At 40.6% G+C, this 26,923-nt stretch overlaps 1 protein-coding gene across 2 annotated transcripts in view; it reads right to left on the bottom strand.

Moving 5' to 3' along the window:
* Positions 1-13,176: 13,176 nt before the first annotated feature.
* The window catches only part of ENPP1 (ectonucleotide pyrophosphatase/phosphodiesterase 1), a 55,518-nt gene continuing 41,771 nt past the window's right edge, over positions 13,177-26,923 (bottom strand). For both annotated transcript variants that reach the window (XM_055810197.1, XM_055810196.1), the window contains 8 exons: positions 23,903-24,078; positions 23,324-23,375; positions 20,416-20,570; positions 19,116-19,251; positions 18,059-18,139; positions 16,849-16,981; positions 15,973-16,129; positions 13,177-15,115 (listed from right to left, as the gene is read on the bottom strand). In XM_055810197.1, coding sequence (XP_055666172.1) covers positions 14,948-15,115; positions 15,973-16,129; positions 16,849-16,981; positions 18,059-18,139; positions 19,116-19,251; positions 20,416-20,570; positions 23,324-23,375; positions 23,903-24,078 — 1,058 coding nt within the window. In that variant the 3' untranslated portion in view covers positions 13,177-14,947. The remainder of the gene's footprint in view (positions 15,116-15,972; positions 16,130-16,848; positions 16,982-18,058; positions 18,140-19,115; positions 19,252-20,415; positions 20,571-23,323; positions 23,376-23,902; positions 24,079-26,923) is intronic.

Here is a 26,923-nt window from a genome sequence, read left to right as displayed (position 1 = left end):
TGGCTTGGTATTTCATTTACCTTTAGTCTTCTGTATTACTTTACATATTTCTAAAAGGGCTTGGCTTTGTGCACTAGATGAAAACAATGCATGGAGAGTTGGGGTCTCTTTGTCCAGAAGCACATACGTTTCTGAATAAGCTAATAATTTATGGTTACTTTCTCTGTTACTAGTGAACCCACTGTAGTTTGTTACTTGCCTGATTTCAGAATGGAGGACAGGGCCAGGCTTGTGTTTCCAGGCCTGGTATTGCGCTAGAAAGTGCAGCAGGTTCCTCGTGCATCACATGTGGTGCTTTAAAGTAAGCCAGCTGCTCACTATAGTATTTGACTGCTACAGTAAAACGCCATGCAACGTGCTTAATGTCATTGAAGTGTTCCACCGATTAAGATTTGTTTTCAACTAAGGCAAGGAAAATGTTTTTAAAGTGTCTGTGTTGAGTGGCTTTTGACTAGAGTCAAATCCAGACGTTCAAAATTCAGTAGAATTCTCAGTAAAGAGTTGTATGATGACAAATCACAGACTAATACAGGTTGGAAGTGGCCTCTTAAGACTTCTCTGATTTAACCTTCATGCAGAGTAGAGCTAACTTAGATGTGGTTTTATTTGCATTAAGACCTTACTATGGTAGACAGAGCACTGAATTCAGACAGCAGATACTTGGGTGATATTCCTACTTGCTGACCAAGGGCAAATCATTTTACGTGACAGTGTGAAATATTCATTGCTTCAAACTCTTTCAGGCCCACAGGTGAGAAGTGTCATAAGAGCTACACATTTTGGTAATAGCCTCAATGTTCTCAGATAAGCAAAAAGCAGTATAAGGACAGTTGTGAATCATTCACCCCATCCCCCTAAAGCTAAAAGGGAAGCTTAAGTCCTGTGCTAGGTCTTGCATTAACAGACTTTTTTTTGGCCCTTGATTAAGACAATGGGATTCTTTGAATTTAAAATTAACCTTTGCACTAGAAGCATTAGTTCTTGTTTTCAGAAAAAACACGTACTCTCCAACAAGAATCCTGTTCAGGCAAACAAGTTCAATCTGGAATTTTCTGGTGGCGAAAGAGTGTTAGCTTACAAAAATGTCCATCCTTCCTGAGCACCTTCCAGTCCCATTGATTTCAGCTAGCATTAGCAGCAGATCAGTGTAACACCAGCTTTGACTAATGATGGACAAGAGTGCCCTAAAGTAATGGGAAGTCAATGGGAGTCTTGCCAGTGGCCTCACCAGGCTTTGCACAAGGCCATAGAAGCATTTCCCCTTCCTCCAAAAATACGAGGAATTCTCTTGGCATGAGGAAGTGGCTTTCTGTGTCCCATATGAAATAGTTTTGGGTAGCCTCTGGCTCTTACGTTCCCTGAGACTCTTCAGCATTTTTTCTCTCTCTGTTCCCCCTCCCCCACCCCCAGGTTACGAATATGATGCAGCCATTCAGTTCAACCTGGAAACACTTCAAACACTCAAACCACAAGGACTGGTTGTCTGACTGCTACTGTGGCTCCACCCCCAAATAACAAGAAAATTCATTTCTAGTTCCAGCAAGGACAGGACATATGTGGACTTCATTCATAGCCATCACTATAGAAGCTCTCAGGATCAGAAGAACAGAAAGAAGCACAATACATCTGCCAGGTTGGGATTGATGGTCTTAAGAGATGGGGTGTTTACGATGCTGCTCAAGCCTGTTCCTTTTAACAGCTCTACTCTACTGTAGGTGCATTCTTTTACAAGTTGGTATCAGACATTATAATGAATGGCCATTCCTTATAACGTCAACTTCTTGAGCCTCATGGCTGGCTCATGAGAGTCATTCAGGTTCTGCTTCCAGTCTTCTGTGGTGTGGGCTGTCTGCTATCTGTCAGACACCTAAGATGCACAGCACTGTGGCCTCCCCTGGCACTGTCCACCAGCTGTGTCTGGCAGACCAGGCTGCAGGGCCAGAGAGCAGCAGCAGTGCAGTAGTTTAGGAAGGGTCATCTGTAACCAGACACCTACAAAGGGGGTCCCCCAAAACAGCTTGGGACCACGAACTATCATCCACCTGGTAACACAATGATGCAGCTGCTTTGCCTGCCATCTGACAAATTATCACACTACTTCACAGGCCAGAAGACACCTCCTGTCAAAATATTTTAAAGGTGGTTTGCTGTTGCCAGTGTGAATTCAGGAAGTATGCTGCATATGCAAATCTGTTTAGCAAGTTGTTGCTCTCCCCTAAGCATATCAAGGATCATAAATCTAAGCTATCACTTCATTATAATGATTTGCACTCCCTTGTTTTTTTCCAGGGACACATGTAGTCTTCTGACAGAAGCATGTATTTCACACCACTTTACAGGTGTTAGAGTGTTTTATCTCTGAAGGTAAGTAAATTTAAATACTTTGTGGTAAGGTCTCCTAGAGGTGTAGCTAGGCATCATACTGTTTGTGAGACTTTCTGTCAAAGATATCCTGGGAAAAAGGAGCCCTTGTGTGGAATTTATGGCATCTTAAATGGTGGTTAAAATGTGGGCCTTTCAACCATAAAGATTTTTCCTGGTTTCATTCTTTGTGCCTAAGATACATAGATGCAAGAATAAAAACTGGAGTTCAAAAGTCCAAAGTCACTTACATGGGAGAGAATATTGGTTCACATTCCTTCCAAAACACCTTGTTTTGGAAGTTTGTTTTTGGATGCTCAGAAAATCTTATTATGCAGGTTTGTTACTGTGCTTTTAAAATATTTTATTCGTAGATGAAAACATATACCTTCAAATGACTGGCTTCTTAAAATGGATCTCCAGCAATACTAATAATGCAGTTGGTAAAGAACCACTGTAAAGTCAATACTCATTTAATAAATGATACTCAATTAACCATTAAACAGAAATTCAAGGTGTCTGGAGACCTGAATATCGAATAATTTGTGAAATAACACTAAGCCGTCATATTTCAAATTTTTGTGCTATAACACTTTTGTATGGATTTGCAGCTTAGCTTTCTAACACAATACAGATGTGAACAACAGACACAGATTATAGCCCTTTCATATGAAATAGGCTCTACTCTCCAGATGGAAATTTGTCAGATTCCTCAGAGCTAAGAAACATCCAAAAGACACTAGTTAAGAAACTCTTCAAGAATGAGCCACTTTTAGTGATCCGTAACCACACAGGAACAAATAAGTCTTTGAACAGTATCCAGTTGTTTGTCTCAAAAAGACAGGGACTCAGCTGAGAAAACACTTTTTGGACACCACTAGAAATAGCATACTCTGAACTAGATTATTTGTATTTTTTTCGTGTAGCATCACTTTTTCAGACATCGCACTTGATGAAAGCATTACACTAAAAGGGACATTAAATGTAAGAAGGAACCGTAATATTCTTACCTAAATGTATAATAATTCAACCATTCTGACTTTGCATCCTACCACCAAAAATTAAGTTGTTTAAAACCAGTGCTTAAATGTGGCTTTAACTGACACTATACTATGCCTACATATGGAAGTAGTTAGCAAGGAGAAGTTGGGATGAAATACCAGTGTAAGCTTTGCCCAAAACCCAAGAAGAATCTGAGCGAGGAAGTAGCTCAGTTAACTTATTTTTCCTCTAATTTTCCACTTTTTTTCCTCCCTGCAGTTCCTTTGATTCATGCCCATAAATGGACATACCAAAAGCCACCACATTCTCACAGTGTTTTTCAGCCTGCCTGGAACCAGGAAATACCAGGAATTTCTTCAAGGAACCTGTTCCCAAACTATATTAAAGCCCTCAACACATTTAGCATTTGAACGGTTTAGAAGCATGACTAAGGTCCCGTCGCCACTGCACGATCCAGCGACCCAGCATTGCTTCTGCATCAGAGAACAACTGCCTGCAGCCGTTACTGCTAGCCCTGGCTGTTTCAGCTCTTCTCTGTGCTGGTCTGAGCTCACATCCCCAGAGCAGTGAATCTGGGACAATTCTGAAAAGTTCCCCCAGAAACCTCTGACTGAGTGCTGTGGCAGCATTCCTCAGCTCCTTTCCGTTATTGGGGCAGTGCCAAATGCAGGAGTATTTACGTTTGCTTAATGGTAAGTAAATCCAACCCTAATAGTAGTATAATAGTGTTTATGCTGTGACGAACAAAGCATTTTACAGCCTCACGAGCAGGACCAAAAGGTTGCTAACGTGCTACTGCAGTCTAAACACAATCCAACGGTGCCTCCATTCATTACTCAGCCCCATTAATTGGACCGCTGAAAGAAATGCCCAATCTAAAGAAATGTTTGTTGTTTTAAATTAGTCCTATTAAAAAGCAGGTATTTAACAGCTTTCAGCAGCTATAAAATATGTTTTCCAGCTCCTGAGCTAAATGCTAAGAACTAGCTTTTCAGCCAATTCTCAGGACTTAGGTCAGCCTAGGTAATTGACATAACTGCAGTCACACTGGTTTAGACCACCTGTGGCCTAAAGTCCTGAGGCTGTACAATGTTAGGGAACTGCATGGGGCTGTGTGCCTGGGAGGGCTCCCAGGAGGACACAGGCTGACTCCTCTGGCATTTGCTGGGCAATAAGCACTTGCAGGAGCACAAATTTCACAAGAAACTATTCTATAAACAGCTAAAAGGGCAGCCTACTGGGGAAGTAAGCGGTAAGCCAGCGTATCTGGTAAATGAATGTGATGGACAAGGATTCAAAATAGACCTGAAATCCTGTTCAAGCTTTAGACAGTGTAACATCTGGGAAGGCATAAGATATAATCTTAATACACTGTGGTATGGTATGGTGTTAATTATGCTTTCTTAATTACATTTTTCTTAATGTATGCAATGAAAAAAAAAAAAGTCTTTATTCTTAACCAAGGAAGACACCTGATGTCTTCTGATGAGAGAGAATGTCATCATGGACTTTGTAATTTGGCGCAATGCCATGCTCTGAAGGAACTTACTTTGCCCTAACTCTCAGGCTTTGGTTACTTCACATGGGCTGAGCCATTTGCTGATCCAAGAATATGTATGGCCCAGCCAACACGTCTGTAACAGTGCTCTGGTATCACACAGCTCCAGCCCCAGGTGAAGAGCCTGTTGGGAGGAGAGGATTGGTAAAACAGAAAACAGATGGCCATCCCTCTGGGGTTCAGCTTCACAGCCAACGAGAGCAAGACAGAAAGACTACACTGTGCAAAACTTGCACCTTCGTCTCCGTGAATCAAGAGCGAGAGAGCAATGCCTGTTTGATGAAAAGCATGAGAATTAGTTGAGGACCACTACACACTGTAAAGCCAGGGAGTGAAAGTAGACAGTCTTGCTCAGAAAATACTTGTGTTCAGATTTCCAGTTTCTGCCACCTTAAGGAAGGTCAGCGTTAGAGTTCCTTGATCTCAGTGGAAAAGAGTATTTGTTTTTGACTGAATTCTCAAGAACACCATGTATGCAAGAGAGCAAACACGCAGAGCAATGGAAATACTTAGAGAGTCACATTTGACCTTTTCCATTTATACATATTGTTCTCATTCTAGGTTTGTTCTGAGGTCAAAAAGTCCAAGGTCAGTAAGTTGATCAAGCTTCTGAAATCTAACATGGTAGGAGTTAATGAAGAAGGCCAGCTCATCTTACCTTGGGAATTGCCATGAATGTCTCTCAATGGGTTTTCCCCTCAGTATCTAGCTGTGGTTGCCCATCTAGGGGAATCTGCTCAGCTGAGGTTTTTCTTCTGCTTGTGACTCCAAATATTTTTATAAGATGGCATAGAAATGAAATGTTTCTTTCTTTCCATTGATCCTTCTGGTCACAGCTCCACAGCCAAGAAGTAGCCGCTTTGGGAAGTCCTACACAGATCAGAACATGTCCCAGCCAGTGATCCTGAATGGATCACAGCATAGCTAATGCCTCTGAGAAGCCATCTGGGATCAGCATTGCAAGGGAAGGCAACATTTGGCTTTGCTTGCTGTGTCAGAAGCTCAGCGTTGCTGCTCGTCCTTATGTTCCATAGCAGTAATACACAGCACTGCAGAACTGCTGTTTTATTTTACAGTTATTTGATTAGATACCCAACAAAATGCTGTTAGAGAAGAACTGGCAATATTACCCACTTTAACAGCCAGAGTACTTGACTCTTAGAGCTAGTCAAAATGGGATACATCTAGTTATGTGCATATATGATATATACATCTTTTATCTCATGAATGGGTTTAGATGAAAATTGATTTTTTGATGAGGCAATTTTGGAGCATGTAATTTCTATGATGCTGTAGGAAGTATGGCAATATATTCTAATATTTAATATAGCTAACACTTAATACACCATCTGAACCACTATCAGACTAACAAGTGCTGAAACAGCAAATACATCCTGTGCTGGGTGCTGGCCAGGCCCTGTCAGGTCCCAGCTGGCACCCAGCTCTGCTGCTGGGGGTTGCCAGACAGAGCCGCGTCCCAGGGAGGAGACCGGGCTCTTTCTCTGCGTCACGCTGACACCGTGTGGCTGCTCTCCCACAACAGCAGCCTTGTGCTCCAGGTATAAGCTTAGGCCTCCATACAAATGTAAACCAAGCTCGTTATGCTCTTTTTGGTGGTAGGTATTTCGTTTCTTACTTGAAACAATCTGTGCTGTTTTGTTAAGAAGGATGGTGTGAATTAAGCATAGACTTGTTTGGAATACAGGTAATCTTTCTGATTTTCTCGAAAGGTGTTTAAAAGTCATAGCTGCACAGGTCTGAACACCATGCATTACTTAGACATACACTTATACATTTGGCACATTATTGTCCCCTATATTAGAGATGCAGAAAATAAAACACCCAAGCATACCGTTAACACTCCTCTGGAATCAACTGCAAGTCTCAGGATGAGGTCCCACTGATCCTCTTTCTCTCCTGCTTTGGGCTGTTGCCATGCTTTGAACTGGCAGCAGAACAGAAGCCCCTTGGAGACCCTCCCTGGGCATCCTCTGACTTCCCAATGGCACCCATCGTGGAGGAACAGATCACAATAATATGTTATAATGTCACAATAATTGTGACCAGCAGATACCTGGAAAGATCATCCAAAAGAGAGGTTTATTTATTAAAGGCAACAATATATAAGAGTATTTTTTAAATGTCTTGCTTTTGATCTTGCATGTTTCTTAAAAACTAATCGACTCCCCAAGGTTCAAGGTTTAGGATGAGCAGAGCTTGCTTCTCCTCCTTAGATGGATACATAGGCGTTGGGCATCTGTCAGAAATCCATGAAATGATTTTATGTAATTGCATCTCTTTTTCCAGTTGACTAATTATGTTACAATAAGCCTTTGAGTTGAATTGTTGAAAGGGAAACTCATTTCCCTCCTGACTTCTTCAACGTGCATAGACAATGAGTCACATTTATTTTGTGTAAGTTTGGTTTGATAAATAGGACTTTGAGTCCGATGCTCTGGCTCTAACTGAAAGCTACTGTAAAGAACCTCTGATCTAGTTCCTTACTTGAGACCCATTTCACAGAAAATGTATGCTTGTACAAACAAGGAGGCAAGAGGGCTGCTGTGCCTCGTCCTCTAGATCCTCTCTACTGCAGATGGCCCCCCAACCAAATTGTGGAGCAGGGTCTGGTACATGGACAGCTACATTACTTAGAAAGTGGTAAGAAATGATGGGCGTTTGTTAGACGCATACACTTCCTCCATAATTAAGTTTTTTACAGCTTATTTGAATAACACCTTTATTCACTAGTAGCAATGATGGACTGGCCATTCTCAGTCACTCAGAACCAGAGATTCACCTGCGATTTGCTTTCATTACTCTGCTCTTTAACAGCACTGTACACTTTGTCTTCTTCCTGACCAAAGAAAAGGGTTTTAGAGACAAGTTGCCTCACATCACCTTTGCCAGGTGAACAGCTTCTAGCAAGGAGTCTTCACAGAACTTCAGACCTTTGCCACTGACTTAACTAAACTGGCTGAACATGCTCAGTAAGCCTCAGACCTGTCACAGGACCCAGAGGCCTTGAGATACCAATACCAATGGGTCAGGCAGGCTTCAAAAAAAATTCTTCACTAGGAGTGCAAGACTCCTTGGAAAGGCGTGTGGACAGCCCAGCTTTGTGCTCACCATCAGCCCAGTCCTAACTGACCAAATTCTTCCATGTATAAATCTCTACTAAGAGTTACATCCAGTAACTACCTGTGCACAAGTACTCTCAAGTTGCTGGTTTGAGAATCCAGGTTAGCCAAACATTTCCTTACAATGTTTGCTTTACACAGAAATCTCTCTACCCTCTTTCTTCATATTAAAGGTGGTGGCTCAGCTAAGCAGGTCTAAGAAAATAATTCAGGTTAACTTATCTTCTAAGCACTATATTCCCCACATAAATACTTTGTGCTGTGATTTAGCCTTAGCACTGCTGTTCCAGCTGCTTTCAGGATGGCTTTGAAATTCTTATCATCCGCACCACCCAACAAAACCAACATCTGCATAAAGTGTCAGCACTGCCCCTCTTTTGATGCCCTTTCAGTAATGGAAAAGTTGGACTCTTGATGAAATACCTACAGCTCTATGATTTTTGTGGACTCTGATATTAAGATCCACATGGCTTTTTCTTGTAGATAGGTCTTTTTCTTCCAATACTTTGGGTGTGCCATTATGTCTTTGATGGAAAATATGTCCGTATTCCATAATCTTTATTTTGGCATGGATGATGCTTTGGCAAATTGTCATTGCAAAGGAATCATTCTGGATGTTGCAGGTATCTCCACACTTTATTCAAAGAGCTACATGTCAAGAAGATCTGTGAATGTATCTTTCGTCAAAAGCTGAATCTGAATGTCTGTCACTGTTTTCCCAGAGCTACAGCTCTCTATGCCCTCAGATGACAAAGCTATTGAGTCTGCAAGTCATTGTAATTCATGATAAGGACTTAGAGCCAGCTGGTGGGTATGTCTAAGAATTGGTACCTTCTACCTCAAGGTGTTTTCTGATTTTCCCAAGTTTGTTTGCTCTGCCCTTGACACATACTGAGAAGTGTCCAGTCAAATGAAAACTCTCCTCCACATGAACAGTGTATCAGTCCAAGTCTGGAACTTCAGATCTGCAGACAAATTTTTGGACTTAATGGAAGTACAGACCTTACCACCCAATCCATTAGCTGACTTTCCTCTGAAGTTGTGAGAGTTCATTGCCATACCACCCCACCTCTCATGTTTGAATCAGGCTATTTTGGCTCCAGCGTGTTCTGATCTTGCAGTATATGGGGGCAAGGTGTCTGGGGTCATGCTTTTGCTGGTTTTGATTTCCTTTTTTTTGCAGAAAACTATGGACCACCTGGTTTATATTATGTAAACTTTAAGACGACATCCGTTTCTGGAAGATATCCCAAGAACGATTATTCACCTCAGTGATGAAGTGGTTGTTAAAGAGTGACACTGCATTTCTGCTCTGTCGAACTCAACAGAGGGAGTTAGCAATGTGTGGTTTAGGTGATTTTAGCTCATTTGTACAAGGAGAGAAAATTGTTAACATCTGTGGTGCAGTTAGTTCCACTGGTGTGTCTGATACACAGGATATACAATCATTTATGTATAAAAAACTTCCTCAGTATTAGAAAGTTACAGCATAACCTTCTTCTGCTGATTTTTTTTGACTGTTTGCACCCCAGTAATTCAGTCTTCCCAGTGGTCTCATCTCTAAAAATTATAGTAGGAGTGTTAGCTAATAACAGGAATGTGAAGTATTTCCTAAAAAGCCTAGGAAAGCCTATTCTTTTCCAGCTGGTTTGCCTGGATTTCTCCTGTCCCTGGGCCATATTTCCTTAGAAAATATACTTACTGAGCGCAACAGATCTTTTCCCAGCAATCTCAGACCAGACCAGAAGAGGGCCAGACACCACCACCAAATGCAGCTGCATTCATTATTCAAAGTAAAATGATACACATGTGATTATTAAACATTGCACTTCCCTAAGCAATTTGTTTTGGACAGCAGAATCAAGTGTACATCATTCCTTTCTCCAGTGTGAAGAGGCTAAATACATTTTTAAACCTAGTTACAGCAATATAATGAAGAGTATAATTAAAATTTTGTAGTGGACTGTTCCATCTTATGCAGCCAACAGGTACAAGATTTCAAAGTGAATTAATCATCTGCAAACAGCACACTTTCTGCCACCAAGAAATTCAAAGCTCTGGTACAGATGCAGGATGACAAAGGTGAAGCTTCCAGCACAGAGATACAGAGACATAAACAAATGCTCTTTCAAGCCCCACAGAGAGGCTTGTGCTGAAGTGCAGTTTTTCCAGAGTGCTGCAAACACAGCGCCTCATACCATGTAGACTGACTTTCAGTCATGTCTATATGCCTTATGGACATGACCAGAGGGCGCTTCTGCTGTCTTCTGGTTGGGGGGAAATCAGTCAGGAGCTTTGGGGTGACTCGAAATGTTTCCATCTAGCTATATTTGTTTTATTTCAGCAGAGAAACTAAAAACAGAAAGGATTAAACCTGCAATAAAAGGCAACACAAATTTAACACATGTTGTGGCTGAGGAGGAATATGATAATTTGCAATGGCATCCTCTAAAATCTGTTGCCAGGCTTCCATAATTATTGCAAGTTTGTCCATGGTCTCCATAGAAGCCTTTCCTGAAGCTTGAGGCCAGTGTGGTGACTCACAGTGGTTCAGTAAGGGCCTTTACTCCTTTCCAAGGGAGTCTGAGTCACAGGATGCCAAACCTGGACTGGTTTCCTGTAATACAGAGGTTCCTGAGTGATGGCAGACATACCTCATGGTACACAAGCCACCTCAGCGTGGTGCTCCAACACCTCCCAGATATTGCTGCAGGGTATACAAGGGTAAGCAGGAGACATTGCTGCTGCTGCCACTGGCAATGGTGGTACCCAAACAAAAATATTTGGAAACTTCGGCTTTAGTAAGTTGCTAGGCTCACACTAACTCTGTCCCTGAACTCCTAAAAACAGTTTACCACAGCACAGCAGTAAAAGAGCTGAGTATAGCCCTCGCCATGAGCCCTGGGATGGTTTCCTGACCTCGTTAGTGGTGCTGCTGTAGGCAGAGTGTTACAGCAACTGCCTTGTGACCCTGAAGGAGAGGTCCCACACTGTGCTGTCACCCCTGAGCACCATGGGTATGATGGGCAACTTGTTCTGGCACAGGTGCTCCTCAGCAACAGGCTTGCATTTTGTGGCAGATCTTGGAAGAAGGGAGGTCAGAAATGAGATCTTTCCTCCCAGCTGAGTGCCCTAACCACAGAGTCACAGATTTCATCTTTTATATTCCTTTTTGTCTTCTGGTCCCCATGAATCTTGTTTTCCTGGAAAAGTGGGTGCCCTCCCAGGCAGCAGAAGGGTAGCTCCTCCCGGCTTGCCAAGCCTGCTTTAAAACCTTGTATTTAAAGGGATAATTTTGTACTGTGAATCTCCTCAGACTATGGAAAGGCAGAAGCCCAGGCCACCCACTCGCCGGATGAGACAGGGCAGCTCTGGCAGGTGCCGTGAGCAGATAGCTGTTGTGCACTAGGCTGGACACAGTGGTTTATTGGATGCTGGATGTGTCGAGAAGAGATTTGCCAGATGAAGCCAGTCTCAAATACAGGTAGTTAGATATTGCTTCATTTTCTTAAAATAAAGCAATCTGCAGTAGATCCTGAGATAAATGAGACCAAGAAACCTGTAATGCATTAATCAAGTGAATTACCTTGCAGTTACCAATGGGAGCAGCCAGCGACACAAATCTGTACCACCTGAATACCTCTGAAAGCACAATTCTACATGCATTTTTCCAGCAGCAAACCCATCCTGAGATGTCCCCTGCCTCTCCGCTGATTCCTACCTTGGCATCCCAGAGCTGTCGGCTTCTTGGGTAGGTTAAGGCTTGCCTGCCCAAAATCGTGCGACAACCCATTTAATTCCTTAAGTAACCAGCCCACCCCACTGCTTAACTTGTCCCACAGTTAGACAGCCCATGCCTTAACCAGATGTCCACTGTTGCATCTTCAGGCCCTTTCTTTCTGAACTCAGCAGCCAGAAGGACTAGATTAGCTCTGCCCACCCTGGAACAATCTTTGACATCTGCGAAGGCTCCTACCGCCTCCTTCCTCAGCCATCCTTTCCTTACCCTAAACATATATTGCTGAGGAGACAGACTGTCAGCATCTTCCCTGTATCAGTGGGCACCAACTGCAGCCTACAGCATCCCCTGGCGCCTTCCCCAAGAATGCCTGGCAACACACAAAACTGCTAGGCACATCCAGTTCAATGGCCTTTAGTCTGCCCCTCCACTGTCTTTTTTTTGCCTGCAAGAAGGCCAGGCTACACAGCAGCTAACATTAAGAAGCAGTTACACGTAATAATGCTGACAGTCATGTCACAACGGCATTGCTGTTAACACCTTCCAGCTTCATTAACCGAGAACGTTCAGTGGAGCTGCGGCACCATCCATCAGCTGAAACAGAAAATATTTTACACCCAGATAGACAAAGCTGTCAAGTTTTTGCAGAATTACAAGTTTGATGGTGGCTGCAGCATGCTCCTTGGGGCCCACTGGGCTTCAAAACCACAACACAGTACATGTCATCCTGTGGTATTACCAGCTACTGGATACCATGACTAGCACCAGCATTTACTCACAACGCTCTAATATCACCCTTACAAATGTCTCTAAAATGCAAGGACGAAGAAATAAAATAAGCAAAACTATTTACACTAAGATCAAATCAGGCTAGCTTTCTTCCCTATCAAGATCACTTCTCAATTTCTGGCAGTCACATTCCAAACCCATCTCAGCCACTACCCTCTCTTTACGACTATAATGGCTTTCACAGCCACTCTCTCTTCCAAAATCCTCCCTAGGTCAAACCAGCAGTCATCTGCTTGAAGCCTACCCTGTTCCTTCTTTACCCAGGAACTAGGGTAGCCCTGCCTCTTAGCTGAAACTAGCATTGCTTCACTTTCTGAAGATGTGAACATCTGCCATTTGAATTCAGGAGACCGTACGAGTTCTAAAAATAAAGAACCTCTTGACCATCTTTCTTTGTATCTTCCCCTTCCAATTATGAATGCAACTTCAACATTCCAATTGGAGATGTTATCTTCAACTTAAAGAGCAGGGATTGAAGCGAGCCTCTCCCCACCCCCCCAAAAATAATGTGAAATTGTGCTCTATATCTGCACTAGTGTTTAACTAGCCAGTAGCACTTGGTACAGAAAGGATCATGAACAGCACACTACTAATAATGTTTTTATTGGTCACAGGCAATGGTACAAAGCAGTTACACTGAATAATGCTGTCACAGTCATATCATAATGTGAGGTTGCTACAACACATTTAAATTTCACACAGTGAAACTACTGTAGGAAAAAAAGTCATGCTTGTAACAGAAGATCAAGAATACATCTGGTTAGAAGAAAAAAAAAAAAAAAAAATGGTCCCAGGATTTCAAACCACTCAAACTGAAGTTAATGGAAAAGCTTCCACTGACTTAAGCAGGCTTTGAATCCAGCTTCCAACATCCCCTGACCAAGCTGTAAGGTAAACTGCCTCTCTGCTCAGTCACAGGCTCTTCATTCTTCTAACATACTTGTGCGTGCTGTATTTTCTTCTTTTTAAATGAGAAGAACATAAATGTGTAATTGACTATGCCAAACTTTATACATAACAGAGCCAGTTTTGGCTCATCAGCTTTAGAGAGAGTGGGAGAATTAAAAAAAAATGATAGCATGTGTACTGGAAAAGGAGGGAGTTCCTACACTCCTGAGTGCCTGTAGCAGCTGTTTGTGTAGCCTGAAAGCTTCCAAGAAAGCTCATTACATGCTTCTTCAGAATTTGCATCTGGCAGTGTCTGCATTCCAGATGGGTAACTTCTGTGAGCTGAAATTTGGATGATGTAGCACAAAGAACAGCTACAAATGCAGCTAGGATCTGGTCATTTGCCACCAATGGACAACCAAAGGGGGCTGGAACTAGAGGATCTTTAAAGGTCCCTTTCTAACCCGAACCATTCTATGACAGGCCTGTGGGCATTTACAGTAGCAATGAGATGTGCCATTAGAGAAGATCATCTTACCAGTCTAAGGCAACAATCTCACTGCAAAATTACATTTTCTTGACAAAAATGGGATTTCAAAACCATAGCTGACAAAATCATGCACCTAACTGAGAAAGACCTCTTTGGTTCAGGAAAGCAAAATCTTTTTTTATCAAATCTAAGTTTAATTTGAAGCAAGATAATTATTTCTCAGAGCTCAGAGATTTCCTGAATTAATTTCTTCTGATTTGCAGGTGACTTGACACATCCTACATATACCTGCTCACTCTGAGGATGCATAACAAGCAAGCTGTGCACCACACCCTCCATCAGTGTATCGGAGCATCAGAGACACCAGAGGGCAGCAACATGCCAAGGCTGCCCAGCCAACAGCTGCATTAGCCAGGTGCCTGCTCATTTTGGGGAAGTTTCAGTTAGCAGTCTTACTAACCTCAGCATAGCTTCTTGCACCATAATGCTGCACAATTTTATGAGACCCACAGCTCAGAATGTAATTCATGCTTCAAGGAAAAGTGGAGTTAGAGGTGCTGTTGTTTGTATTTCAGTGGTCACCAAGAATGTAGTTATTTCCCAGAACCGTATTTGCTAGTTACCTAGATTTTTAAAGTAGAATATAGATCATAACCCATGCTTTATAAGCTTCTCCCTCTCCAGTGCATATAAAAAGATAACATTTTTGTTCGTGTCTCAGACTAGGATGATCAAATGCTGTTAGCATTTAATAATGGACATGGTTCTACCACATTCAAGTGGAAATGGCAGGAGTTGCCATCCTGTGTTACACACGTAGTCCACCAGGAGTCCCTGAGATACAAATATGGCACCCACTCTCCTCCCTACTGGCATTTTGGTCAAAAGTTCTCAATAAATGTTCCAGCTTATTAAAAAAAGTTTTCATTCTATTTACAAATCAGTTGTGAAATGTATACCAATATTCCATAGGAAAAAAATCAGACCATTTCAAAAGTTGGTAAATATGTTTTTAACTGTAAAATGTCAGACACAGGCTGTTTTCTTTCTTGATAGAAGCTGAGTCCAGTAATTAATTCTACATCTCTGATCCGAGCTGTATGAAACTTCATTCTCTCTTCAACCCACATAGACTCAGACTTGCCATCCTATTAGGACAGAAAGAAAAAGGGTTTGTAAGACATCTTTTCTTTCTGACGTACATTTAATCAATTAGCAAAAGACATTCTAATGTTTTAGAAAGATCGAAAGCAGTAACTGTTGGCAAACATCTAACAAGCAGTTAGTACAGATAGTTATAAGCTTGCCTGAATTTAGCACTTGCTGTTACTTCCTCAAGGGTACAGAGCTTGCAGCTGCACCAGTGGAAGTTGGTGATAATGGGGAAAGGCAGGTGAGGTTCAGCATTAATCCACCACCCCTATGATTAAACTAGTCCTGAAAGCTGTGCCTGACTTGAGCAGTGACTTGTGTAATCCTACCCTACAGGATAGGTCTACACAATTCCCATGTTTTTTTCCTGTTTATATGGAGTGTTGCTATGTGCATTCCCATCACAAGGCCAAGGTACTTGATCTAGAAGCAACCAATGCTCTTCAGGAACATCTGTGTCTCCTTTTGAGTCCGCCTTTGGCCTAGCACTGACCCTTCTTTGTGGGTGACTCATCTTTTCCTAGAAGCCCTTCATCCTTCTCAGCTGTTGACTGGGTATTTGCTCTACAGAAGCCTATGTACACATCACACTGATGGTCTCAATGTACTCCGACTCAACTTTGCTAGCTGTTAAAAGTTTTGCTCTTCAAAGAGAGAACTTCTGTTTCAACATTTGAGCGTATATACAGACTTCAGTATAATTCTGTTTACAAAAATATTGTCTTCTCTCTCAAGACTACCATGACGGACTGTACTGCTTTTACAGTCTCTTAACTAGTTAATCACTGACATCCAAGCAAAACAAGCTCAAGCCTGACTTCAGGTATTTATGGGGACCGAGCAGACTACTTACTGCACAGCTTTCACTGTTGTCTTCTCTGTGAGGTACGAGGAAAGCCAAGGCATCTAGAGACTCTTCACACTCCAGAGGAGTTTCAGAAGTATTTTTACAACTAGTCAGCACAATGAAGAAGTGAGTTGGAATTGGAACTTCTGAGTTACCAGGGTGTCTGAAACACAAAGGATGTTTCTGTAAATCCACCAAATCATACTTGCACAAAGAATAAGTGACAGCAATCTGCTATATTCTGGCATATCAATTTTAGCAACCCACCTATTTAGCCCAAAGAAATCTTAGGCCTGGAAGGAAAACTCCAGATTACTATTTTGCAAATCAAGTTTGGCTTGTAGGCTGATCTAAGTAACATGTTTGGTGAGGTATAACAACAAACTGATTTATCATAAAAACACGTAAGAATCCAAAGTAGATGGAGAGTTCAGCCTGAGCCCAGAAAACCATCTGCCTGCTGGCCTGAACCAGTTTTGCCAACTTGTGTATTTGTACTCACAACTTTGTAGTGGAACACTACCAGCCTAGGAAGTGCTGACCACACCAGGGATAAGCCCCTGCCCGTCCACTCCTAGAGACAGTGTCATAAGATTTCAGGCTAGTGGACATTGTTCTGCGTGCAACATCTTCCATTACACTTCACTTTCAGGTTTTAAGATCACATATTTTGAGAGCGCATTTTTCCTTTGTGCTTGTTGCTCATTTCTTAGCTTTACACTTCTGTATCTGTTTAGGGCTATTTGACTGTTTCTTTGAACTGATGCAGCCTCCCAAGGCCCCACCTCCACAAGATGCTTTCCTTGATAACAGGGATCGTAATTACTTTTTGACCACTAATAGAGAAAGGAAACAAAGAATTAGGATATGAAAGGTTCCTACCTTTTCACCTTTTCTGGGGTATCATAGAGACCATCAGAATCATAATCAAACACAGGACCACTGACTACATTGACACCACTCCTGGCTGCAACATATTCAGGTAGCAGGTATTGATGGAAGTAGTTCCATAACACTGAAACACAGTAATGGAAGTGGGAAACACAGTGTGCAAGGTAGTAGCTGTTAATATAATTCTGCAGAGTTTTCAGTGGAGTATAAACAGACATGATAAGCTAGAAAAATAACAAATTATACAAGTGTTACAGTTTAAGAGATTGCATCTAAGTGAGCAGCAGCATGCACTGCAGCATCTCCTGGCATTGTGGTTTCACAGTCACCCTACCACAAACCTGACTGAGGCATACTGATGCTGCTACCCTGTGGCCTTGGGTTTCTTTCCTTGGAAACCAAATCATGGAGAGGCTACAGGACAGAAGGTGAGAGAAGACCATGCCTGCTTGGGTCTTCACCGCTATCAAGTTGGCCTGGCTAGCTTGTACAGCCACACCTATGATCTGGGAAGTATCTTACCTGTATGATATTTTTAGTTACAGTTAAGAGTTGACCACTATTCCATTACAAAACAAGACATATCTTTTGTCCAGAGGAAGCCATAGTTAGCCTTCTTTTTGACCAGGAATATGCTTAAAGTCAGTCAACATCTCATGTTCCCTCTCACCTAGGAAAGGCCAGGTCTTCAGATCTTTTCTACTGGAGATGTGATTATTTTCCCGTTTCCTTAGTGATTCAGATCCTAGATTCCTGCCTGGAAACCCTTCTGAGTTTAGAAGGCATTCCTAAACTGGAAATTAATTGAATTCCCATAATTGTATGTGGTATCTGGATTCTCTAGAGAATATTCAATATAAACCCCTGTTTAGGTAGGGAGGAAGATGTAAACAAAAATGTCACATTAAATGGAGACACTTCTACTATGCTCCCGTGTAATGAGCCAGTTGATTAGGAATCATAAGCTCACAATGGTGGGCCTTTTCCACATAGGTGATAATCCTACTTTAAGGAACTTTTCACTCAAGTAAGAAACCCACAGTTGGAAGAGGTCTCATTTTATGGAAGCAGCTGAACCAGGGGTCATTTGCATGGTTTGAAGGCAAGCAAAAAAACAAACAAACACAAACCAACCCACAAAAAAATCAGTAGTCTTTCTTACATTCAGCTGTGTACAAAAACATGCATACAAATAAAATACCTTTAAATGCAGGATACATTGGTACAATGTTGCTGGTAAGCAAGGCATCATAGTGATGTTTCTTTGCATCTGTCATAAAATCTAAAACAAAAAAGCAATTCATTACTTGGATTTGTTACTTGAAGCACAAAAATGCAAGTTTAAGGATTGGTGTAGTAAGGTGCAGCTGACCTAACTTCACTTTCCAAAGCTGATGTGGGTCTAAGTGCTAATTTCAGTACATGCTGGATCCATCCCAAATAAATAGTCTTAGCAGCAGCAGCAATTGCTCTTGTCAGATAAAAAGTGGACAAATTTTCATGAGATTAAAAATATCAGCACAGGCTTCTGAGTTGTGGAGAGGGGAATAAAATTCACTTTATGAATGTCAGACCAACTTTTTCTCACTGCAGAACCTAGGTATAAAAATAGGAGCTCTACTGGAGCTTTGCACTTGTTACAGATGTTTAACTAACCTACTACCCAGTACTTTATGCAGTAAATTTAAAATGCTTCTAAATCAGGTCAGCAACAGTTCACAAACAATTTAACCATTTGTAAACAGCTAAATATTTTGTAATATGTTTGAGAATCTGAGATATGCTCTTCAGACCAATGCTGAATTGCTTTACTAAAGACTACATATGGCACACAACAGTATATTTCACATAGAAAATAAACTTGTCAAGGCAGCTTTTTTACACAATGAAACATCCCTAAATTTTACTTTGGCTAGTTCCAATTAGCACCTGTCATACACAGTGACTTTGCAATTTACTAACTTGCCAGATTTGGGTCAAGGTTTACATGTTCCTTCCAGTTTCTTCTATGAGATGCCACTTTAGAAACCTTACAAGTTCCAAAGCTTTTGGGGAGTACTAAGTGACCTTGGACAACCCCACTAACTGCTGGAAGTGCCTAAAATGTTTTTATTTCTCATACGCCGAACTGAACTGCAACAAATCAGCAACTACTGCTTCATACTCTTAGTTATCAAGAACATCTATAAAAGACTACACCCACCACACTACAAGTTATTTAAATCACATATGCTGTACAATGAAGGCTATGCACATACTTGGAGGAGAAAGGAATCCATAAGTTAGGCGAGGATGATTGCTGTAGAACAAGCATGTCTGGTTATGATTAAAAGAAATACGAACATCCTTGTGTAAACAGCTGGAGGTAGCTTCTGTAGCAGAAACCCACTTGTCCTATTGAATAAGAAGAAAGTATCACTGGTAAAAGATACTTGAGTTACAACAACTCTCTTAGTGAGGGGGACTGCAGAACTCTAAATATTTAGCTGCAACTGCTTTTTATGGTGTGAAGGGACTTAACTAAGATGCAAGAATTGTTCCTTTTATCAGTGGAAAACAAGCCATCCCATCCATTTCATATGTTTTGGAAATAAAGTGAACAGAGCTGCAGCATTTTAATTGAGTTGAGAATAACATATTCCAAGAGAATTTAAATATGCCCATTAAAGATAACCTGATATACTGTAAAAGTACTTGTTCGTTCAAGCTAGGAATCAGAGGCAGCCAGGTGTGGTGTTAGCCATCTTTCTCCACTGGGCCCCTTGTTACAGTAACTGGTTGCTTCATGCCACTAACTTCAAAATATTTTTGAGGAAATCTTGGAAACCTTGCCAGAGTTTAGTATAAATTTAATTGTAATAGTCATTGTTTAAAACCTGATTCTTAGATAATCAAACTAAAAAACATCTTCTACCATCCTAATTCCTTTTAAGGATGATGTGGCTTCCAAATTTTCTCTGAATGGGAAAGGCTAACTTGAAAAGCTCTGCATGAACAGATGCATCTTTGCTGCCCCGAACCCTATCCCAAGACCAGATATATCCTTAAAGTGCCTTTTTTGTTGTTGTTGTTTCCGAATCAGGACAATCTTCTGAGAGAAGGATCAGATCAGGGCATGAATTGTTCAAGATAGTCCATAGATTTTTTCAAAAGGATCCTGCTACATTACAAACACTGCTTTAAGACCACAAAACCCCTGCTGAGATCACACTAAGGACAGCACCAGAAGACTGCTATAGCAGACCTATGCTGCCAAGCAGTAAGCCAGTGCAGACTCATAGGGTCTCTGTATCAATGGCAACAGGCTCCTCACCCCTTGGTGGATCTGCTTGCTTTGGAGGCAAAACTGCAGCTCTCTCAGAGAAACAGGAAGAAGTCAAAGCCAATTCTTATTATAGGAAAGTGAAAAAAGCTCATACAAAATTCTGTTTCTCATGTAATTCTATATAGTTCCCTGGGAGATAACATCATAAGCAGATCTCAGAAGCATTCAGGAGTAATTGATATTCAAGCTTTTTACCTTTCAGTATTGCTTCTAACCTTTTTTCATATACTTACATCTTTGTTAAGAGTATATGCACTCCAGAGAGGCATTCTGTAGTCTTTGCTGTATCCACTCACATAGCGGTAATGGTAGAGGAGGCAGTAATTATGTCTCTTCTGGAGAACCCTGGGCCGTCCGTAGGGCAAGGTAAGTTTCTCTATTTTCTTAACTGCAGCAGAAATAGTGCTTGTTACAATTAAAATCAATATTGGTTTTTAAGTATCTCCCTCTTTTACACACCTAACATTGGCAATTGGAAATTGAAGCAATCAGAGAACTCAGTAACAAGAATGAAAGTTTTTCTTGTTCTGTATCAAAGGTATATTTTCTATGCTAAGGTAATGAATTCGGTGGCAAAGCCACTATAAAGCAATATAAAGCTTATACTGTACAAATTAAGTTTATATTTAAAACAAAAAAATTTACACTTCAAAACAGGAGATGGATTAAAGCTGCAAAGTTAAAGTCTTTGTTCACTTTGTATTTCAGTTTAAACACAATGTGGGATCTGCTTCCACATAATATTTAGATGGGACAGTAACCAACTGTGGCAATTTGAAGTCTGCTGAGGGGACTATTTTAGTAGAAACCAAAGTCATATGTAAAAGTGACATTTAAAAGAGAGAGAGATCTAAATACATAATCCAGTGAAGTACTGATTGGATTCTCAGACCTGCCAAGACTTGCTTTGTAATAGTGCGATAGTCATAAAATCTTCATCCTCCCTCTCTCTCATGGGACCACATCTCCTTAGAAACTTTGTATACGGAGAAAGGTATCTCCAAACCTTTAATACATGATACTGCAAAGGTTTTTTGCAGACCTTTGCCAAAGGCATTGCCTGTTTATTGGCCAACTAGTATATCCAATGGAAGAGTGAAGGCTTTCCTTTAAAACTGTATCAGGAAGAACCCACGGGGGATCAGCAAAGTGTGAAAAGCAAAGCAGAATTAGCAACAGAATTACTGTAGAGACAACTACCTTAAAGAACAAAAATTATCAAAACAAAGTAACAAAACATGTTTTGCCATCATTTGCGCAGTCAAATGTCCGTAGAAAGTTTCAGGGTTTAACTCCTAAGGTAAACTTGAATTTCATCAAAACTTTGAATATTTAAATTTTTGCCAAACTGGAAAAAAAGAAAAATAAGATTTTCACATTTTGAGTTCTCTGATGCAAAATAAAAATCGAGGAAAACTAGCACATCATTGAAATATTTTAAAATAAAAATATTACTTTGCCTTTGAAAATGCAAGCATTTTCAACCATTATATGACTGGAATTATAAAGATGACATCAGTATATTTTCCATTAAGGATGTCAAAACCATCCACAAATTATGCAGAAACATGATTTCAAAGTAACTGTTTTATATGGGGAAAGAATGTGAGCAATGAATGAATGCTGCAGTTATTTTCCACAGTAATTCTACAACACACACACAAAAGACAAGATTGTGATGTTTATTTCTCCACCCATGAGGGAAAAGGCAAACCATTCTTTTTTCCATAAAGCTAAAAATGCAGTTAAGATTTTGTTGTTCTTATAGGCTATGAACTTAGGACAATCAATGAGAGAATATGAAAACTGAGGTAACTAATAAAGCCTGAAGAGTCATAAGGAGCATCTGGGCTGGTTACTAGAATTCTGTAATGAGTGATAATACTTTTTGTATCTAAGTAATAAGTGCTTAATTAATAAAATTTACAAGGAAATTACTGCTATTAAGACCAGTGCTAAGCCAGCTCTCACTGATAATCCAAGCAAAATCCTGCAGTGGCAAAAAGATAGGTTTAGAGCCTTAGGCTCCTACTCCTACAAAACGGAACTGAGACAGGTTATGCAGCTGGCCTTGCAATATTTCTTTAAAGCCCAGTTCAGCAAGGCATTCAGGCATCCACTTACAAATTAGCAGAGTCTGTTTCTATGCAACCACTTGCACACTTAGGGGAAAGCACACCGTATCATACTAACTGGATTTAATTTTGTTTCATAAATGTTACAATAGTGATAGAGTTATTTTAAAAGGGTTCTGGGACACATTTTAAAAAGATGCCCTGGTTGCTAGCGGAAAAGAATCAAGAAACTTCTATCTGCTTTTTGTGCCAGAACAAACTATACAAATTAACATAAGCATTAAATTAGCTCTGAATAAGCAGCAAATACTGGTTCCTGCCTGTAATTGGCATTTAAGTCCAGATCCTAATAGTGAGCTACAGTGGAGTATTGCCAGATACAGTTTATTTGCATAAGAAACAAGTTTTCATGAACATACATGAGGCAAAGTCTTTATCAACCTATTTCTTTGATAGCCTATCATCTTGATTTCATCTTTGAAAGTATTAGCACCAAGGGTTACATTTCATTTTGACTTACGGTTTTCATTATTTACTTACTGTCCTACTTGCTTCATGCTCAAAATAGTTAATTTTGTTTTACAAATCATCAGCACATCTATAGCCTTGCAAACTGCAGCTCAAACATGGCGTGTAAACATCCAAAGAATGGAAATAAAGCATAGGTAAAAAAGGCAACATCTTAAGACCGTGTAGAATACACCTTACGCTTCATTAAAAGTATTTTGCCATTGTGATGCTGGTATTTCCAGGGATTTCTTATCAGGTACTTTCCCATACCATGCTTTTGCTTCCCATTCTAGAATGGTCATTACTTCAGTGCTAGAAAAGTCAGAAGTATCACATAATACATGTGCCATAAAGACACATGCATAAGGGTAGACATTTATTTCAGAACAAGTTGTTCCATAGGACTGTATTTGAAAAACTCAGAACTGTAGTCCCAGCAAGTATTTCAAAGAATATTTACCTCATGTACTTGAGTTATTCAGAAGGTTAAATATAGAACATTTTACTTTTTTAATAATTTTTGTTACCCTTCTATATTACTATCAAAAGTTCTTACCTTCTGTTTCAGTGAGATTTAAACGCTGATGGAAATCCCTTATTGGCAAACCCTACAATTATAAAGCAAAATCAATGAGATTCTATTGTGTTCTACAAAGCATACTATGAGCCACTACTACATTTAAAACACCAAATGTAACATCTGCCTTGCAAGTTATCCCTATACAGAACTCACTAATATCTACTGAGTAGGGCCACAGAATTTTCAGAAACAAATAGTTTTTACCACAAACAGATCTACAGCCTTGAAAACCACAGCCCAAAACACAACATTCACAGAACGGAAAATTCAACATAATTAAGTGAAGCAAGCAAGAACTGAAAGCTTTCCCCATCAAAGCTTGCTTCTCTGGCATTTTCTAGGTTTTTCAGAGCTGAATATGACTTAACATAAGAAAACTGCAAAATGAATATATTAACACAGGCTAGTAACTGCTAACTCCAGGTGAGATTTGATTTTGAAACCAGTAGTAGGGGACTGCAAAACTAGTAGGAAAACACTGGAAAAGCCAGAGTTTCATTCTTTAAATACAACACAGATGTCTGCCTCCACAGCTTTAACTGTTCCAGTACTTACCTCTGTCCTGCAGGAGCAGCCAAGGCTCACTGAAAAGGCTCTTTGTCCCACCACAGAGCAATCGGAAGGATGGCTTGTTTCTTTGGGATGGTGGGGGGTGTAAACAGGGTTCCTTAAAAGATGGTTTAGGCGTCCATGGGTTCCATTGTTTGGGGCTGGTTTCAAATCAAGCAAATCTATGAAAGAATTCATGTGATATTAACAGGAGCACTGCTGCTTGTATTGCAGTTACAAGTATGGGTGAGTCAATAAAGCTGCACTGCTTGCTGCTCATAACACCGAAAAGGGAAAGCAATATAACCCTTTTAAAAGGGAGCATACATGTTCTTAGCTAGGGCTCAGGATGGTATTAGTCTGCTTGTAAAGAGGGACAGAACAGCACACACACAAAAAAAATAACAAATTAAATGAGAAGTGAACTTGCAGCATCCAAACTTGCAGTGGGGAACAGAATGGCAAATCTCAAACACATGAAGCTAGTTGCCACCTAACATTGAAGCTTTGTGAGAATAAGTTTGGGGTCTTTTTGTTGGTTTGGGTTTTTTTTATTACCTGGAAATTAAATGCATAAGCTTCAGCTAATAAGCATCACTAAAGGGTAAAGCCACAGAAGAACCTAGACAGAACATGGTTTCTTTCTGCTTGTCACTTAGGTCTAAAATGTTAAGCTTCAAAAATCTCAAAGTAATCTAATCACAAAACCATCTCTGCCATTAAAGTAATTTAAACAACTAAAAGCTGCTTACCAGTAATGCTCAGAGACACTTCAGACACCTTCAAAATACTGAATAGATCAAGACCTGTGTCATGCTTAATCCTCACTAGCACTCAGATCTATTGTTCTTCCGCTTAACTCATACTGAATCTATGAAATCAGGCGTTTTCAAAACATAACAGGTGATGAGACACGTGTCTCCAAATGCTTGGTGTCTAGATCACTCACCTAGAGCACAAGAATTAGAGCTGAACTTCCCTTCCTATGTGGGGAACCGAACACAATTCTCCCTGTACCGTGCCACTCAGATATGTTAATGGAATTCCCTCCAGATGAAGCTGTTTTGGTTTGGAAAGAATAAAACAACTTTTCCAATCCTAGGAGTCCCAGTTTCAATGAATACTTCACACAAAGCAGTGATAAAGCAAATCACAACCAGTCCCAGAACTCTGATCCCCACTTCAACAGACAAATTACATTGTTATGTTACAATTACTTGAAGTGGAGCATCCAGGATTTCACAGTGCCCCAGAAAACCTGGTAATTTTAACACCTTGGAGAACATGAGTTGAAATCCCCCTATTCAGACAAGGCAGTTAGTGATACATATCCGGTGCTTACGCTTTAAGCGCTGAGATGTTGGACAAACAGGAGACAGTATCTCTTCTCTGGCTGCACTTTGCAAGAAGGTGCAGTCAGGCACCTCTGAGAGAAACACTAGAGCCCCAAACAAGTGAAAGAAGATGCCTTTCTGCAGTCCAGATGGCACTTAGCCCTGGGTAAGAAAAAAGGTGAGTAAATCACCTCACATCATTTTCTATCTGAAAGTTAGTGTGCTGGCTTTTGCACATCCTATTCTTTTAATTCTTTCTACACAGGATGGAGGAAATATAGACCCCAATGACTGCACTTAAAATGTCTGATCTGTCACTGAACTTGCTTTACTGAGACGCCAGTAAGGACTACCTCTCCCATGCAGTGTACACAGAACAGATCAGGGGATTGCAAGAAGGTGGTTCAAGATCACACATGACATAAGACAGCAAAGTACAAAAGGCTGAGAGCCACGCTTCCTGACAACGACCTCTTTCCTGTTCCAGCAAATTTAAACACATGGTTTAAATGTGGTATACCTGAATATCACCACTGATTTCGAGCGTGTGCTGTGCTCCTGTTAAGTGTTTTCTGGATCAAACCCTTTGGTAATACTTTGTCTCTCACAGATGCAGATGTTCGAGCAAGTATAGGTCCTGGCAAGAGAGAAATAGGCAGGAAATAATGGAAAACAGGTGAAGACCTCAAGGGGAATAAATGAATAGAAAGCAGTAGAACTACTGACAGACTTCTGGAGAAACCATGAAATACAGAATGAAAAAAAGGACAAAGGAAAAAGGAGACACAGTAACATTGTGTTTGAAATGGAGGGGGGTGGGGGAAGGGGCCACAAGGCATTTAATTTTCCAGAAAGAAACACCACTTCTCTGGTGCAGTGTACTGTACTATGTCAGAAAATAAAGCTAAGAATACCTATGGAGTGGGCTGTCTGTGATCCTCAGATGCAGAAGCAGACTGCACAGAACAGAAATCAATCATGAATTCAAGAGTGACACCATAGGAGGTGTGAGAAATGGGAATTCTGACTATTGCAGATACAACCAGGTCTAGAGCAAGACTCCAAAGCAACAGGACTACAGACTCACAAGACTGTTGCAGTCCATTGAAAAAACAAAAAAAGCGTATTTGGAACACCTGTTGCATTAGACAATGACAATGGACAAGGAAACATCCCAATCTAGCATTAAAAGATATAATACATAAGTTGAACAAGTGACACATGCAATGATGAATTTGGGAGGAACTGTATTACATGAATCAAGTAAAAGATAAAAGTAGTCTAAATTTTATCTGAACTAAAAACCTATTTATATTTAGTAACTAAAATCAAAAATATGGTAAAGGAAAACAACAAATAAGAAAGCACATGACAAAATACAAGGAATTGTTCAAGTACATAGAAAGCAGAGGGGCTGACTGATTAAGGCTTTCTGGAAACGTGCTGCCTGGCACCTGCACCCATACCATTATAATGCTTGTTTATATACAGTTCTGCCTGGATAAGGTCACCTGAGCAACTGATCTGATAAAGCTTCTAGTTAGATAGAAGAGAAATATCCCCTCTTCTCAACAGTAAAGAGATTGTCAGGTAGTTGCTTTTAGTAGGTGAGTCAAAGCACCAGCTCTGGAGCAGCCAAAGGAACACACTAAGTGACCAGTAGAGAGGAGAGATACAAGGTGGCCTGACCAGT

The sequence above is a fragment of the Falco peregrinus genome, chromosome 7 (assembly GCF_023634155.1).
Source record: "Falco peregrinus isolate bFalPer1 chromosome 7, bFalPer1.pri, whole genome shotgun sequence".
Taxonomy (NCBI): Eukaryota; Metazoa; Chordata; class Aves; order Falconiformes; family Falconidae; genus Falco; species Falco peregrinus.
This window is presented reverse-complemented; position numbering and strand designations above follow the sequence as displayed.